At 59.0% G+C, this 16,461-nt stretch overlaps 5 protein-coding genes across 5 annotated transcripts; 4 read left to right on the top strand and 1 right to left on the bottom strand.

Moving 5' to 3' along the window:
• Positions 1 to 55: 55 nt before the first annotated feature.
• Positions 56 to 2,160, top strand: MKK02DRAFT_40966 (putative inositol-3-phosphate synthase; the record flags this gene model as incomplete). Its single annotated transcript, XM_053091358.1, has 7 exons — positions 56 to 278; positions 331 to 412; positions 458 to 819; positions 896 to 1,388; positions 1,460 to 1,653; positions 1,715 to 1,770; positions 1,837 to 2,160. 7 exons carry the CDS (start codon positions 56 to 58, stop codon positions 2,158 to 2,160), a joined length of 1,734 nt encoding a protein of 577 aa, XP_052942437.1.
• A 2,575-nt stretch (positions 2,161 to 4,735) lies between these two features.
• Positions 4,736 to 5,692, top strand: MKK02DRAFT_40965 (RlpA-like double-psi beta-barrel-protein domain-containing protein-containing protein; the record flags this gene model as incomplete). Its single annotated transcript, XM_053091357.1, has 2 exons — positions 4,736 to 4,856; positions 4,908 to 5,692. The coding sequence occupies 2 exons, from the start codon at positions 4,736 to 4,738 to the stop codon at positions 5,690 to 5,692; spliced, it is 906 nt and encodes a 301-aa protein (XP_052942436.1).
• A 916-nt stretch (positions 5,693 to 6,608) lies between these two features.
• Positions 6,609 to 9,467, top strand: MKK02DRAFT_40964 (uncharacterized protein; the record flags this gene model as incomplete). Its single annotated transcript, XM_053091356.1, has 1 exon — positions 6,609 to 9,467. One exon carries the CDS (start codon positions 6,609 to 6,611, stop codon positions 9,465 to 9,467), a length of 2,859 nt encoding a protein of 952 aa, XP_052942435.1.
• Positions 9,468 to 9,719: 252 nt separating this feature from the next.
• Positions 9,720 to 12,632, bottom strand: MKK02DRAFT_20170 (uncharacterized protein; the record flags this gene model as incomplete). Its single annotated transcript, XM_053086213.1, has 12 exons — positions 9,720 to 10,031; positions 10,097 to 10,197; positions 10,248 to 10,404; positions 10,465 to 10,563; positions 10,615 to 10,681; positions 10,731 to 10,930; positions 10,975 to 11,181; positions 11,238 to 11,365; positions 11,412 to 11,524; positions 11,574 to 11,726; positions 11,775 to 12,063; positions 12,128 to 12,632. 12 exons carry the CDS (start codon positions 12,630 to 12,632, stop codon positions 9,720 to 9,722), a joined length of 2,331 nt encoding a protein of 776 aa, XP_052942434.1.
• Positions 12,633 to 13,708: 1,076 nt separating this feature from the next.
• Positions 13,709 to 16,158, top strand: MKK02DRAFT_40962 (uncharacterized protein; the record flags this gene model as incomplete). The annotated part of the gene is made up of 9 exons (XM_053091355.1): positions 13,709 to 13,877; positions 13,912 to 13,945; positions 14,025 to 14,117; positions 14,171 to 14,260; positions 14,309 to 14,380; positions 14,426 to 14,550; positions 14,604 to 14,617; positions 14,663 to 14,805; positions 14,853 to 16,158. 9 exons carry the CDS (start codon positions 13,709 to 13,711, stop codon positions 16,156 to 16,158), a joined length of 2,046 nt encoding a protein of 681 aa, XP_052942433.1.
• Positions 16,159 to 16,461: the final 303 nt, after the last annotated feature.

The raw sequence follows: 16,461 nt of genomic DNA, 5'->3' as shown, positions 1-16,461 counted from the left end.
TGGGCGACATTATACCTTTCTAAACCCCTCTCCGACCCACGAACAAGAAACCAGAATGTCTCCGACGGCGTTGAACCCGGACGAGGCCAAAGGGCACCATGACTCCTTTACCCTTCCCGCTGTGCGGAATGGGCATGGGGGGTTCAAGGCGGAGGAGGTACATGCGAGCGCGGCGAGAGCGCCGGAGGGAGGGAGGTTCAGGGTGGAGAGTGAGAACACGACGTATGAGGCGGATGGGATCCGGTCGAGGTTTGTTGATCGGGGAGCGGAGGTGATTCGTGAGCTATGACGTGTGCTTCATATTGCGAACAGGTCCCAGCTGACACCCAGGCGGGGAGGATGGCAAGTATACTGTCAAGAAGACGGAGACGGCATACGAGTTCTTCACCAAGAGTCGAGTTGGCAAAGTCGGGTACGTTCCTTTCTCCTCTTCCCCCGATCGTCAGCTGACAATCAGCCTCCTCCTGGTTGGTCTAGGCGGTAACAACGGCACCACGACGCTCGCGACCCACCTCGCCAACAAACACAATATCTCCTGGCACACCAAGTCCGGCGTCCAGACGCCCAACTATATCGGCTCGCTCGTACGCGCCTCAACGGTCCGGCTCGGCACCGACAGCGAGACGGGCAAGGACGTGCACATCCCCATGGGAGACATGCTGCCCATGGTGCACCCCGATGACTTTGTGATTGGCGGGTGGGACATCAGTGGGATGCGGATGGACAAGGCGATGGAGAGGGCGCAGGTGCTCGATTGGGACTTGCAGAGGCAGTTGGGGGTGTATATGAAGGATATCAAGCCGATGCCTGGTATTTACTGTGAGTCAGCTCAAGTTTGCACGACTGCCTCGATCGTTCTAAATGACCGGATCGTGAGGAATGAGCTGATACCTAGACCCCGACTTTATCGCGGCCAACCAAGCCGACCGAGCCGACAACCTCCTCCCCGGCTCAGACAAGCAGGCTCACCTCGAGCACCTGCGCTCCGACATCCGCGGCTTCAAGGCCACGCACGACCTCGACAACCTCGTCGTCCTCTGGACGGCCAACACGGAACGATACGCCGAGATCATCCCCGGCGTTAACGATACCGCCGATAATCTCCTCGCGGCAATCAAGGCGAGCCATGACGAAGTCTCGCCATCCACGATCTTTGCGGTAGCGGCCATTCTGGAGGGCGTACCGTTCATCAATGGGTCCCCGCAGAATACGTTTGTTCCGGGCTGTATGGAGCTGGCGGAGCGGCACCAGAGCTTTATTGGGGGCGACGATTTCAAGTCGGGCCAGACCAAGGTGAAGAGCGTGCTGGCCGAGTTCTTGGTCAATGCGGGTATCAAGCCGTTGAGCATTGCTTCGTACAACCACCTTGGGAACAACGATGGGAAGAAGTGAGTATATGACCTTGCGCTTGACCTCTGATCCCCTAAATCTACTACTTGATGGCCAAGCTGACTCACAGTCTTTCTTCGCACGCCCAGTTCCGGTCCAAGGAGATCTCCAAGTCCTCCGTCGTGGACGATATGGTCGCTGCCAACCCGATCCTCTACAAGACGGCCGCGCAACTTACGGCCAAGACAGGCGAGGTGCACAAGAAGGGGGAACACCCGGATCATATCGTGGTCATCAAGCATGTGCCTGCTGTGGGGGACTCCAGTGAGTTTCCTGGCTCCAGACTTTGTACCAGCCGAGGCGGAATGTAAGCTGACGTGAGCAGAGAGGGCGATTGATGAATATTACTCGGAGTTGCTCATGGGTGGTCGGAACGTCATGGTAAGCTCCGATGCCCACGACATACTCTCCGTTTGAGAGCAAGTGGTCAACCAGCTCACAAACCAGAACATCTTCAACGAATGCGAAGACTCCCTCCTCGCCACCCCCCTCATATTCGACCTCGCCATCCTCGCCGAGCTCCTCACGCGCATCACCTACCGCCAGCTCCCCGCTCCCAATGCTGCCGAGACCGAGACCGAGACCGAGTTCAAACCCCTCTATAGCGTCCTCTCGCTCCTCAGCTTCATGCTCAAGGCGCCGCTCGTCAAGCCGGGCACGGACGTCGTCAATAGTTTGAACAGGCAAAGGAATGGGCTGGAGGCGTTTTTGAAGGCGTGTGTGGGGCTGGAGGGGAGTGGGGATTTGATGCTCAACACGAGGGTGTGGTAGCGGCGCGGAGCGGGATAGCTAAGAGGAAACGGAGGTGTAGGGGAGGAAGTGTTTTCTTTTTCGCTCATTCTTCTTTGATTGTTAGTTGTGGCTTCGAAGGTCCCATTTATATATGCTCTGCATGAAACGCGTTCTACGCACACGCTTGGCGATGCTCGCAGTCGACTCCACGTTCTACTGGCAGCATAGACACCATAGGGCACCAAAGCCCTCACCCGCGAGCTATGCGACCACCCGACCTTACGAGCTGGTCGCGTGCGAGTGGGGTAGGTGGAGGTGAGGGTTAGGGCTCAGGGAGCATGCTTTTTTGGCTGGCCAAACGGTTGCAACCGGTAGCTGCCCGGGGTGGGAGCATGGGGAAGGTGGTTGCTACCGGTAGCAACCAGCGGTAGATTGATCACGTGCCGCGCTCTGCCTATAATGGGTCAAGCTGAAGAGCTCTGAACAGGGCGAAAATCGCATGCTTTTTGACCTGAAATGCATGCGGCAGCATGGCCAGGTATCACGTTGACGCTGCAGGTCTGTTAGCCCTGTGTAACTAGCTCTTTGCCCCGTTGATAGCATCCATGCTACCCATGCTACCAGTTCTCCCCCGGCCGAGGTGGTTGCTACCGGGTTGTAACCGGTGGTTGCAACCACCTCATGCTACCAGTGGTAGCATGGAGGAGCATGCTCCCTGAGCCCTAGTGAGGGTGGAGGCACAGAGTGGGGCAAGACTCCGTGCGTGATCCGGCCGGCAGCCGGCCTTCCCGCCCAGGAACGAGGGTGCCGAGTGGAGCTCTCTGCAGTCTCACCGTCATCCTCCGTCATTTCGCCGCGTCCGCCCCGAATCTGAGGCCAGGTACCGGACTTGCGGACTTTACCACCCGAGACTCACCCGAGCCGCCGTCAGCATACAGCAGCAGGCACACACCCGAAACCCCCTTTTCTGAACCAAGATCGAGAAAATGCATGGGAATTGCCCGGAATACCTTCGGCTTGTAATCTCGGCGCGGTGGTTGAAACCTGCACTCAGCAGGCGGCGATCACGGAAACCCCCTCAGATGTCGGGGGACAATGGTAAAGAGGGTCTGTCACCAGATACCTCCTCGATCTTCGTAAGGGGCCCTCATTTGGATTTTCCACTGTCTTTGCGCAATAGCCGGTTAGTAGCCTCCTAGCCTGGCCGCAGATCCGATCTGAGCCTCCGAGGCGCTACGGGGCGCTGCGTTGAGACTGAGGCTACTGCGAGATCCGGCTCTTTGGGAATCGGGATCGGCGCTAGGGGAATGCGTCCGTAGCTTCGTTCCTGCGGCAGTGGATGCACAGCTGACAGCATGCCTCGTCACTAACCCTCTTTCGTCGACAGGCATGCATGAGGATTTTTTTCGAGGGTGCTTTATCTAATCTAGATCCCGGTCTTTACGGAACACCAACTCAGGCACGACAAAGGAATGCAGTTGCGCCGATCTAGCCGATCGGCCGATCGACCGCGTGGTGGCTGTTTCGGGAACTTTAGAGTCTCCGTCAGGAACGAGCCAAGCTTGTGCCTTGTGGCGGATGGCGGATGTGCGGGAGGTGTGTGGCAGTACCCGGGCGAGCGTCGCAGTGCTGCGGGCCAGACGAGGGAGAGGAACGAGGGTGCTGCAGTATTGGAGGAGAGGAACTGCGGGAACAATGTAGCTCTCAGCCGCAACTCCGTCAGGCGGCACTGCAGTGCTCTTTGTGCGTGTTTCAGTGACTGCGGCTCTGATAGTGCTATGTGTTTCAAGTGTTGTCCTACTGATGCGCCACCTCCCCTGCGCTGATCGAATACTAATGGCTGTATTGTCCCTTTGTTTCAATTTCTATTAGGATCCTTGTCTAATTCGAGTACAACCATAGCAGTTGCCGCTGAAACGCAAGGGGTGAGAAGGCTGCAGCCAAAAGTTAGGGAACTCAGGGACACAGAGCAAGGTGAAACACGGATTAACTTTTGGGGTGCCAGCTATATTACCGGAAGGAGTAACTCTGAGCTGGTTGGACCTCTTTTCTGGTAACGGGATGCCGTTATTTTGTCGCGTCGCGGCGCGTCCCCCGCGCGTGTCAGTAAAAAGGGGGGTGCCTGTTGTCCTTACGCGAAGTTGTGGATCTCCCGACGGCCACCCTCGTTTGTATAACTACCCTATCCTCCTTCCTCTTTCTATCCATCAATCTCCTCACTCTCACCGCCGCAGCATTCCATCATCACCCTCGTTTCGCCTCTTCCGCCTCGACCCACACCGTTCATTCGAGAACAATCCACACAGCACACTCGTTTTTACCGACATCGCATACCTCGCCCTCGGCTCTCCTGCCTGTTCTACGCCCGGCGCGCAAGATCAGCTCGACACCACCCCAAAAAAAAGTCAGGTCAATCCAAAAGGTATATAGGCTGATACTCGGTGAGTCCTTCTTTCCCCTCATCCACTCACTCATCTCTCTCACTACCACTACCACCACCAACCCACCCACCCCTTCACACTCAAAAGAGCTACGCTCACTCGACTTCCAGTCTAGCACAATCACTCGCCAACACTCACTCTTCACCACCACCACACCAACCAACATCCACAAAATGTTCGCTACTTCCTTCTTTGCGCTTGCCGCTGTCGCTTCCTTCGCCGTCGCTGCCCCCATCGAGCAGCGCGGTGCTCCCGCCAACTGGGCTTACGGGTACCTCGAGGACTACCAGACCTGTAAGTTGCCTCGCCTCCATTCCTTGCCTTTGGACGCTGGCTGACTCTCAGACCACGTCCGGTACCTCGCCCTCAAGTGCTACGACCGCAAGAACTCGGACTACTTCCAGGACTGCTGCCGTCCCATGCTCTCCACCGAGAACCTCCAGGACAACCGCAAGGCCTACTGTGTCCCCTCGGCCGAAGACGTAGCCTACGTCTCTTCCTCCCTCGCCGGCAACCTCCCCTCCGCCACCGCCTCGGCTGACAAGGCTTCCGAGTCGGAGTACGTCTCGGTCCAGGCTTCCGCTTCCTCGGCTGCCCCCTCCAACGCCAAGGTCGCCGCTGCCCTCTCTTCGTCGGCTGCTCCCTCCCCCGTCGCCGAGTCCAAGGTCAACAACTACGTCGCTCCCGTCCCCACCACCACCTCTACCACCCCTGCGTGGACTCCTTCCCCCACCCCCACCTCCACCACCCCGGCCTACACTCCTCCCGCTGCCACCTCCACCAAGGCTGCCTCCAACGGCGGCGGTGAGACCATGACCGGCGGTTACGCAACCTTCTTCTACCAGGGCGGTAACCCGGGCGCGTGCGGCCAGTACCACGGTGACGGTGACATGATCGTCGCCATTGACCAGGCCCGATGGGGATCCTCTTCGTTCGGCGGTGGCTCCAACACCTGCGGCAAGTGGGTCACCATCACCAACACCAACAACGGTCGCTCGGTCTCGGCCATGATCGCCGACGTCTGCCCCACCTGCACCAACGGCAACTCGCTCGACCTCTCGGTCGGTGCCTTCAACGCCATTGCCAGCGAGTCGGACGGCATGGTCCCCATCTCGTACCACTTCAACTAGGTGGTCGGTCGCCTTTCCTTTTCTTTCCTAGGGGTCCTCTTCTCTCTTCCTTCTCTTTCTGGGCCTTTAGGGTGTCTCTCATCATCGTCTCTCCATAGAAATTACAATCAAATCATGTAGCCGCCGGGCGGTCCCCAACACTCCTCCCCTCCTCTTTCTACTCTTTGTACCCTTCTTCCCACCCTTCCTTGAAGCCTTTCCTTTCTCTGCCTTTGACTGCCTAGTGCATCAAACTGGCCTTTGTAGTAGATCTACCGAGGGGCGGGCGGGAACGTTGCTAGGGACGGTGCGCGGTGGAGTGCAGGGATAGTTAGAGGCGGATGGACATACTGTAGCTAGTTCTGGTAGTTGGCTACAGTACGATGTATCAGCATCAGAAACTCAAGCGATTCCGAGGCAGCCCCTGCTGCCGACTGACAAGTGATACAAGAAGAAGAAGGGTTGACTGGATGTTAGCGCCTCAGTCTCAGAGAGTTCAGAGGAATGGCTGATCACTGATCATCCCGCCCCGTCCGATCTCGGATCTCTTGTTTATACTCCTCACTAGCGCGCAACTAGCGCACAAGCCACCCCTCACCACAGCAGCTACCGCAGGTCTCACTGGTGCGCTGGCAGATCCACAGCGTCTCACGTAGGCTTTGCTCGTCTGAATCACTGCTCATGCTCGGCGACCGTAGCTGCGGTGAGGGAGTATTGGTGGGGCACAAGAAGAAGGAGGGGGAAGGATGTCTTCTGCTCACGTTCCGCTCACACTCACACGTACTGCTTGCACTGCTACTCCCTGTAGAGCTTACCAAGGACCCAACGCTACTCTCTAGCTCCAGGACCAGACAAGCACAAGTGAGCTTCTTCGATCGAAGGTCCAGGTGCAGAGTAGTTGGGGTAAAGCTGACTATCCGCAGCTAAGCCAGTCACGATGCCGCCCATGCCCCTCGATCTCGATGCTGCCCTGATCGGACTGGGGATCTACATCCCCTTTTCCCCCTCCTCTTCATCTCCACTCGACTCCGCCTCCTCCAGCAGCACAGGCGCAGAAGCCTCGTCATCCGCCTCGTCATCAGCACACCTCCTCAGCCCACCTTCGGCATTTCATACCCCTCAAGCCCAGACCCGGCGATCTCGCTCTCGCGCGCACATCCAGCCTGGGTCGTCTACCCCTCGATCGCTTGGTACGCGGGGCGGGTTTCGTGCGCCAGGAGAGGGACTCCCCCGGTCCATCTACGCAGGAGAGGAGAATCCATTCTTGCCTCTGCAGCTGCCGGAGTCTAATGCGGACTCGGAGGATGAAGCGATGCGGGACCAGGACCAAGAGGAAAGGGAGGAATTGAGGGGGAGTAGGATGCGCAGAAGGCGGAGCAGGGAGTACGACGAGGCGATACTCGATGTAGAGCTGGACGCCTCGGATCTTCCTCCCTCCCTCTTCAACCCTGCCCTGCTTTCTCCCCCTCCGACCGGCGGCAGGCGATACATCCCTCTCTCGCCTTCACCGCTCCACACCCCAATCTTGCGCTCCTCTCGCCTCTCCCGCCGGACGCTCGGGGGCACATCAGGCGGCTCCGACCCTTCTCTCGCAGGCTACAACCCCGGACCTGGTCCTACACCCTCCGATCCCCATACTCCTACTCTTCCCTCCACCCCTCGACCAGCCGGAGAAGCTACGCCTCTCGCTTTCGCCTCGCCCTCGCCGCACCCGACCCCGTCCGCTGTACGCGGGATGGGCGCCATAGCCAGCGCGCTCGCAGAGGACATCGCACCCGTCCCCAATCCCCTCTTCGCGGCCAGCATAGCTCTCTCCGTCGTGCTCGGCGTGCTCATCGTCGGGCTCGTGAGCGTCTCGGTCGCGTACTGTCGCCGAGGCAAAGGCGCGTCAAGGGGAGGAGGCGAGGACGGTGCTGGTGCTGAGGGAGAGGCAGGAAGGGAGAAGCCGATGGGCAGTCCGAAGCGGCCTTCCTTGGCGGGATTGTATACGCGAAAAGGGAGCGAAACGCCCACGTCGACGAAGAGCAGCCAGAGCCCCTTCCGCGCTCTCGGTTTCGGACTAGGATTGAAGTCCTCGGATACCCTCACCAGCTTCTCGACCCAGCGCAACGGAGCGGCAGATACGGACTCGGCCTCGCGCCCGGCTAGTATCCTCAAATCACCCATCATCGCTTCGTCGCCGGATACGGTCTCCAAAGTCAGCTTCGGCCACGGTGGTGGCGGGATAGGCGAGCCGACATCCCCCCAGTCGATCTGCGTGACGCTCAACGAGAGCCCCAACGGTGTCAGTCGGCAGCTGTACACACCTCCGACGTGGCATGCGACGTCAGCGGGACCGTCGTCCCCGCTCTCGCAGTCTATCGGCCCTTCCACATCGGATGCCTCGCTCGCGCGGACACCGGTCGATCCACCGGCGATGCCTACGGCAGTGCGGGAGTCGGTCGCGTCCCGCCTGAGCATATGTGCGGTCCCTCCTCTCGACTCCATCCAGGAAGAGCCGTCCAGCGGGTCGGTATCCACTGCAGACCATCACCAGCCGGCGGCCGCCGTGCACGACATCGAGGCGGAACACGAAGGCGAATCCGTATCCTACCACTCCTGCTCGGACAACAGCAGTATGACTACCCACGCCTCTGACGACGCCTTTGGGTACACCTCGCGCCCCTCGACTCCTCTCGCGCGGAGCATCAGCCTCGCCTCGCACGCGTCCCGGCCCATCTCTACGGCGTCCCTCGCGAGCTCGGCGTCATTCACGCCGACAATAGAGTACCCGCACTACCCGTCCATCTCGGATCTGGCGCATTCGGAATTGGAGGCGGATACGAGCTTTGATACGGTCTCGTCAGTATCGCCCGGGACGCCGGGAACGTCTAGGGGATCCAGTCCGGTCGGCGGCGGGGTGCTGGATTCGCCCCTTCCGCTCATTCTGGGGTCGGGGGGCAGCTTCTTATCGGATGAGAAGGGCAGAGGGGGGCGGAGGAGGACGATAGGTGGAAGTCCGGGGGCGCTGAGGTTGCGCACGAGGTTCGCTGTCGACGATGATGAGGAGGAGGAGGAGGAGGAGGAAGACGAAGAGGAAGAGATTGGAGATGTCAAGGAGATGCCCGAGGCGCAAGAGATGGCAGTCTATGGGATAGGAACACGGCAGTCCCTCTTTGTCGGTACGCTCCAAGTCGACCCCTCTCGGTCCGCTGCCGAAATCAAGCGCTCCCTCTCCCTCCCCTCCAAACAACCCGTCATCGGCACGCCCCCTTCCTCTGGCGTCTTCAAGCGCGCCTTCCGAGCCATGCGCGGTCCGGCCCCATCAGCCCCTCGCCCACCGACTCCACCTCGTCCCGCTCGCCGAATCCATTCCTCACCTTCCTCCACCTCCACCCTCAACACATCCACCACGATGGACAGCGTCCGCACCACCGATACCGCCGATACGGCCGAAACAAGCTGCACCGACGCCACTACGGCTACGGACGCGGACGAGGGGGACGTTGGCATAGCCCGATTCTCGACCATGTCGTGGGACCAGCTCGGGTCTGCTGCGGGTTTTGATGCGTATTACCTCGGACATGAGGGCGCGGGGCGGCCCGACTCACTGGCGGATTCCAGTGTGTCTGGGAGCTCGGGAGACGAGGACGAGCTGGATGCGGACACGTTGGCAGAGATCAATCAGGCGAGGATATCGTTTGGGTTTTTGTCCACGGATCAGCACGCCATGACGGAGGGGGAGCTGGTCATGCATCTAGAGGCGTTCCCGGAGCCGGCCAGTCATTTGCCACATATAAGGATCACGAGCCATTAGGCCGCAACATGGGGCAAGGGGGAAGGAGGTAGATGAGCAGAAGGTGGTCAGAAGATACATAGAAATTAGACAAATCATGGCAGGTAAAGGACACTTTGTTGTACCCCATGTAGAGACTTGTTGTAGAGCTTAAGATGATGCACCGGTACAACTTTAGATTTACTCTATGGACAAGATCGTCTCCCCGCTCCGCTTCTCCCGCTCATTCCCGTCCCCACCAGTTCCGCTCATGATCCCCAGCTGTTCCCCGGATCAAGCAGTGACACGCGGCGGTATCGACGTACCGTGGCCCGACGCACCCGCGACGTCCCCGTTCCTGTGCGGTATACTGTCCAGCGGATCCGAGTTCAGATCCCCTCCAACATGTCCGTGTCCATTCGGCATTCCGACACCGGCAGCAGCCAACTGATCCCCCACAAACTCCTTGATTTGGGGTAGGACGGCATTGAGGACATCGACGACCTTGGTGTTTCCTTCAGAGGGGACGACCTGGCCGCCTAGTCGACGGCGGGCACGGTCGTCTGCTAGGATCCGATGTGCCTGGGGGATGTAGATCCTGCTTGACTGGGAATGTCAGCTGGGATCTCCATACCATGCAACAGGAAGAGGGAATGCTGGCTGAGGCTTACAGATCTGAACCAGGCGCCCTTGTCGTCATCATTCGGATCTATCTTGACGAGCGAATGCAGCCCCGCGACCTGAACCACCGCCTTGACTTTATGCTCCACATCTGCCTCCATCAGCTTCGGCCCGTTCTGCATCGCGGTTCTATAAGCTCACCTCGATTATTGACGAGATCGACCACAGCCTGGCATCCCGACCCATGCCCGATCAGGACGATATGCTCGCACTCTGATAATTCGATATAGTTGTCCCAGAGATATCGCATCAGTTTGCCTTGGTCCGAAGGGGCGCGGGGGATGATGTTCTTGCCGCCCTGTATTTGTCAGCTTGCGCTCCCTGCAGCGATCCGAATCGTAGAGGCTCTCCAGCGTACCTCAGGACTCTTGTCGGGAAGATTGGTGAGGACGTTGACGTCGATAAGGCCATACGAAGATTTGGTGACCCAATCGACGATCAGGTCGGAGGTATCGAGCTGAAGTATGAGCTAAACATCTCGTACAATGACCAGCATATGTAAGCTCACAAGGTAGCTATTTGTCAGGTGCACATTTGTGGTCGATACTCCATCTGTCTCCACGCGTAGATTCCCACTGCACGTGTAAGCTATGCCCGAAGAACAACCCTCAACAAGTAGCTTACAAGTCATGCACAAACACCACGAGCACACTCTTCTCCCCCGCCTCATACACTGTCGGACTACATATCACCTGCCCCTCAAAGATGTTCTGTAGTTCATCACTGGCCAGTGGGATCTGATAGAGTCCATGTTTGGTGTACATGTGATGTGCCCGATGAGCTTTGAGCAGATCTATCATTTCAGCTACTGTCGCTTCCACGCGCTTTCGCTAGCTAGCTTGCCTGGTATCGACGTCCGCGCAGACACATCCCCCATCTGCACAATCTCTGGCGGCTCGCACGCCTTCACATCGATACTCTTCCAGTACTTGGACTGGACCTTGGCCACTTCCCACATGACTTCCGTAGCCACACCGCTCGCTTGGAGTGGGGGCAGGACAGCTGGGGTCTCGCCCAGGAGGACTTGGGTAACAGCGACGGCCGAGTCGGAGATGGCTCGGAGATTGTAGCCGCCCTGTCTAGTCAGCTTATGCCCTCTCGTGTGTGAGGGATCGTGACATGAAAGCTAACCTCGAGAGCAACAACGACTTTGCCTCCAGCGACAGCACAAAGCATGTGTGTCATATGTCCATATGCCGCGGGAGTGACATTGCAGCCTCCGAGGTGGTCCCCTTCTGCCGCATCGAATCCCGCCGAAACTGCCAAGTCAGCTAAGGCAACGACGTTCAGCACCGACTAGCTTACTGATGACCAGATCAGGCGCGAATTCGTACGCTATTGGCATGACGATGCGCTGAAAGGCATACAGGTAATCCGCATCTCCCGGACCCTGGTCAGGCCATGGGATATTGACCGATCTAGCGCATAAGCTGGGGTCGCAACAGTACTTTGGACCGGACAGCTCACGTTCCGATGCCGGCGCCTGACCCGACCATATCCAACCCGCCGAAATCGCTTGTAGGGTAGAACTTGCCGCCTTGGTGTACATGTATCGAGATGTACAGGACGTCGGGATCTTCCCAGAATGCCCGCTGAGTACCATTCCCGTGGTGCACATCCCTGAGCCATCAGCTATAGTCTGAGGACACGCCGGACTCCGAAGCTCACCAGTCCAGAATCAAGACCTTCTTCGCCAGCCCCAGCCGCTGCACCTCCCTCGCCGCAACCGCCACGTTGTTGTAGAAGCAGAACCCCATATGTTCGTCCGGCTCGGCGTGATGTCCGGGTGGACGGACGATAGCGAACGCGTTCCTGACTTCCCCGGTACAGACGGCGATACATGCCTGGATGACACCGCCGCATGAGAGCCGGGCACAATGGGCCGTCTCGCGGCAGACATAGAGTGAGAGCTGCTCATAGAAGTGTTTTGTCTGAAGGATGATCTCATCCGACATTTCTGACAGGTCAGCTTTCTTCTCGATTCTCGGCGCACAACGCAGAAAGGGGCGAAGATGACATACCCTGTGTCCCCTCGACTTTGGCCCAGTGATCCTCGCTGTGCACGAGCATGACCTGTTCATACGACACTTGCCGAAAGTCCAGCTTCTTCATCCGCGCGACCAGCCCCGCGTCCCGCAGGCGATTGAAGATCCGCTTGATCCGGACTGGATCTTCCGGATGATCGTCCTTCCAGTCCAGCGAGTCCTCGGTGGGCTCATACCCGTCCACGCAGTGAAGCATCATCCGGGCATCGTAGATGTAGCCGGTACGGAATGTGCGAGGCCGAGGGATGGGCGCGGGGGACTCGGCGCGGATGGAGGATGCAAGGGCGTGGTGGCCGACGGTGAGGTCGTCGTGCGTGCCAGAAGCGGAGGAGGGACGGGACGAGGAGGAGCCAGCGACGGCGGTGATGAAGGGAGATTGCGCCTGAGCGGAGGATACCCGCGCGACAGCGGAGGAGCCGGCAGTACGGTCCGTACTGGAGGAGCCTTCCGAGGGGTGGAGAGCTCCGTTTCCGTTCGTCATGGAGGTGGGGAGTACGCCTTCCAGGGCAGGGAGGATGCTGTCAACAATGGGGTTGATGATGTTCGAAGCCGCCTGGGCGATGCCCTGCAGCACCGAGCTGGGGCCGGATTCCTCTCCATCAATCTCCATCGTTCCGTCCCCTCTTGCCCGTGCATAACCCCCGCCGAACGCGCCTCCTCCGACAGTAGCTCCAGCCGACTCGGGGAAGAACGTCTCGGGCACGAAGGAGGCCCGTTCACCCTGCGCCGAAGCCTGCCCAAGACTCTGAGAGCCTTCTGCTTGATGGAGCACCGAGTTGGGCGAAGTGAAGTCCAGGAGTGTCTCCGGGATGGGAAGGTCCTGGCTCTGACCGTTGGTGGGCGCGAGGCTCCTCTCAACCTGATGGGAAGAGGTACCGGTGTTGCCGGAGGGGTTACGGCTGTTGCTTTCGGACATGATGCACTGAGCAAGAGACTGGCAGGATCAGTGAGATGTAACGCGGCAAGATGTCAGCGGACACCAGGAGGAAGACTGACAAAGGAGAGAAGGGCAGAAGGAGGAGGAAGGAAGGGTCGCTTCCAGCTCGGCTGAAGCTCTGGAGGAGGACCGTTACTCCAGATTTTTTTTGGCGCGGCGCAGAGCTGAGGATACGGCGCTCCTGCTTCTCTGTATGACTGTCCTTGGTGTTCTAATATACTATAGTGAATGTGAGGATGAAGATGGGAGGAAGGACAAGCCGAAATCTCGCTCTCTCGGTTGCCCTCGCCGGTGTGTTTACGTAACTCGTCACGCCCCTTTGACTTTGCTTCTTCCGCGTGACAATCTGAAACGAGTGCCTGGAGCTACGGAATGACGCACCGAGATCCAGAGTGGAGTAGGAAGGGCAGGGGGAATGAGGTGAGCAAGTCACAGCGGGGCGGCGATGTCTCAGCCATTCGTTAGCCAGTCGCGTCATCCAACTGGACGCTAGATCGGTAACTTCTTCTTTCTCTTCTTCCTCTATCTCATCTCTGCCTCTCTTTCATACCTCTTCTGACCGACTTCCAGCTCCTACTTGTGTCTTCCTACATCCTCTTCCATCCCTTACAGTCAGCAAGATGAGCTACGACAATGAGGCGGATAGGACGGTCGAAGCTCGGCTGGCTATCTTCATGTATAGTACGGATCCTTCTCCTTCATCTCCACCCTCCCCCCTTGACCTCTCCACCACCTTCCTCGGGCTCAGGCTCCCCTCCTCATCCCATCCACCCATACTGAGGACCCTCTGTATCCTCTCGCGCTGCATCCAGCTGACGCCCAGGCCCGCGTCCCGGTCCACCAACCCCCGAGAACCCGTAAGCACCCTCTCTCCCCTCCACCTACCCATCCCGTCACCACCTTCCCCTATCCTCGGTACCTATCGCTGACAAGCAGCAACAAGCCCGGTCCGATGACATACCACTGTATCTTCTTTGACCTCTGCCGGACCCCCGACACCCCTCGGCACGATTGGAGGGAGAAGGGCAAGTGAGTCATGATCATCGCCTGCATCTCCGAGGAGTGCGATAGCTGACGCCCAGAAACCTTCTCTCGATCGACGACATGCGCGTCCAGCGCTTCGCCGTACACTACAAAGAAGAGGAGTTCCCTGAGCTGGTAGCGGTCTACAAGTGAGCCTATCTCCCCCAGAGCGAGCCATCCGTAGCTGATGAGGATAGGTGGGAGTTTGAGACGCACAGCAGGACCGAGTTCGTCAATGCCATGGAGGACGTGGATGGGCTGGTGCTGATGTGAGTCCGTCGTTTACTTGAGGCTGGACTTGGCTGACCCTCTAGCCAAGACATAGGCAAGGAGGCGGAGGTCGAGAGGGAGGTGGATATCGAGAAGCAGATGGAGGGTATCGCTGGCTTCATTGCGGAGGCCAAGGGCATGTTTGAGGCTGGTGATCCTGGGCTTATCAGTGAGTCCAACCCCCACTTCTCGCTCAGAGATGAGTATAGCGCTAATGAGCAGCTCCCAACTCATTCGTACGCTACCCCCACCTCTCCCTTGCGTAGCGCTAACAGCCCCAGCCCGTCCCTGTCAGCGTCATGGCCGGGACCCTCGGTGGGCGAGTCGGTAATCGGAACCGCGAGGAGGTCAAGGAGATCGCCAAGAAGGCCGACTGGATATATACCTACATCTCGACTCTCTCGCACGAGATGGAGATTGCCCAGTAAGCCCTAAGCAGGATCAGTAGTGTGAGTCAGCTGACGGAGGAAGAAACATTGTCAAGCTCGTTGAACGCATCAAGAAGCGAGGGGTATTTCGATCTCGACTCGTCCCTGGCCTCGTTCGCCCTAGACCTACGCCAAAGTCTACCCCCAAAACACCCAAAGCTACACCTCCCACAAAAGCCCTCTCGCCCGCCTTGCCGGAAACGCCCGCGAGCCAGCTCCTCCACACTCACGACTCCCCCTCGAGCACGCGCCCCCTCAAAACCCCCAAGCGCTCCATCGACTATAATGAGAATCCCGTGCCGCCCCTGCCGGTCGCGTCGGGGAGCCGGGACGAGAGTGGCGAGTTCGGCCCTGTCACCATCCCACGCATCAGCCCCAAGCGCGTCCCACGTATCGATATCCAGCAGCCCAAAATCCCGCCGGTCCCCGCACTCCCCGCATCCACCTCGTCTGGCTCTCTCCGATCAGTCCGGCCCCACCCCTTCCGCGCCCAGTCGTCCGCCACCTCTATCCCCAAGAATGGCAGCTTCGACAATACCGTAGCAATCCCTGACGTTCCCCGCGCTCCCCTCCGTATCCAGGTTCCCCCAGCACCTCGCGGCAAGGGCGACCCCATCGTCAATGTCCTCCGCAACTCCCCTCCGCGGAACGTCGACCTCGACGACTACGTCCCAGAGATCAGCACCGCCGGTCAGGGCGATAGCATCCTCAACAACATCGAGCGATTCAAGAACCCGCTCCGGCCGGCTCCTCTCCCGCCCAAGGGCGAGAGCTTCATGCCTTCGTACTTTGACATGGAGGGCGGAGAGCTACGAGGTCGGCTGGATAGTAAGGCGGAGTCGAGCTCGAAGGCCGCTGGAGGGGGTTTGTTGGGGAAGTGGGGAAGGGCGATGAGCGTCAAGGGAAGCGATGGGAGGTCGGGGAGTATCTCGCCTGTCCCCGGTGGAAGTGGAAGTGGGGGCGGAGACGTGGATGCGTCAACCCCCGGTCCGACTCCGGGGTATACCTACCCGCCCAAGCCCGAGGCACAGCCCAAGCCGAATCCAGCTGCTCCTTCCGCCGCATCGGGAGCGCCTGTCCCTACCGTCTCGGTCACCCCTGCGGCCGACAACCCCGGCACCGTCCTCCCCGGGGCGAGCTTCACGGACGAGCCCACCACCATGAGCGGCCGAAACTCCCGCGCCGATGCGATCACCCGGACGACATCGGAGGAGATTGCGTATAATGAGCGCATGATGAGGCGGTTCGGGGATATCCCTGGTTCGAATGCGGGGTCGGAGATACAGGAGGTGGAGTTTGAGCCGAGGGAAGGGAAGAAGAAGAGGTGGGGGTGTTGTGTTGTCATGTGAGCGGTGAGCGGGGGAGGGAAGCGGGAGGAGGTGAGCAGAGTGAGCGAGGGATTAGGGGGGAAGGGCAGGGGAAGGAGAGAGGCGGGAAGGGGCTGTTCAAGGCGTTTATAAGGGGCGCTCTTGGGCTTTAGGTCTGCTTTGTGTTGTTCCGCCTGTCCTCAGACCGCTATTATAGTATTGATAGAAGTATTGTACCTTGTCATAGATGTATAGTTGCAGTGTCAGCTGAGGCTCGCTTTGGCTCGCAAGGCGAAAGTGAAAGTGGCACTTTGGCTCAGGGAAATGTGGCTGGGCTGTGTCGGA

The sequence above is a fragment of the Dioszegia hungarica genome, assembly GCF_025882075.1.
Source record: "Dioszegia hungarica strain PDD-24b-2 chromosome Unknown MKK02contig_25, whole genome shotgun sequence".
Lineage (NCBI taxonomy): Eukaryota > Fungi > Basidiomycota > Tremellomycetes > Tremellales > Bulleribasidiaceae > Dioszegia > Dioszegia hungarica.
This window is presented reverse-complemented; position numbering and strand designations above follow the sequence as displayed.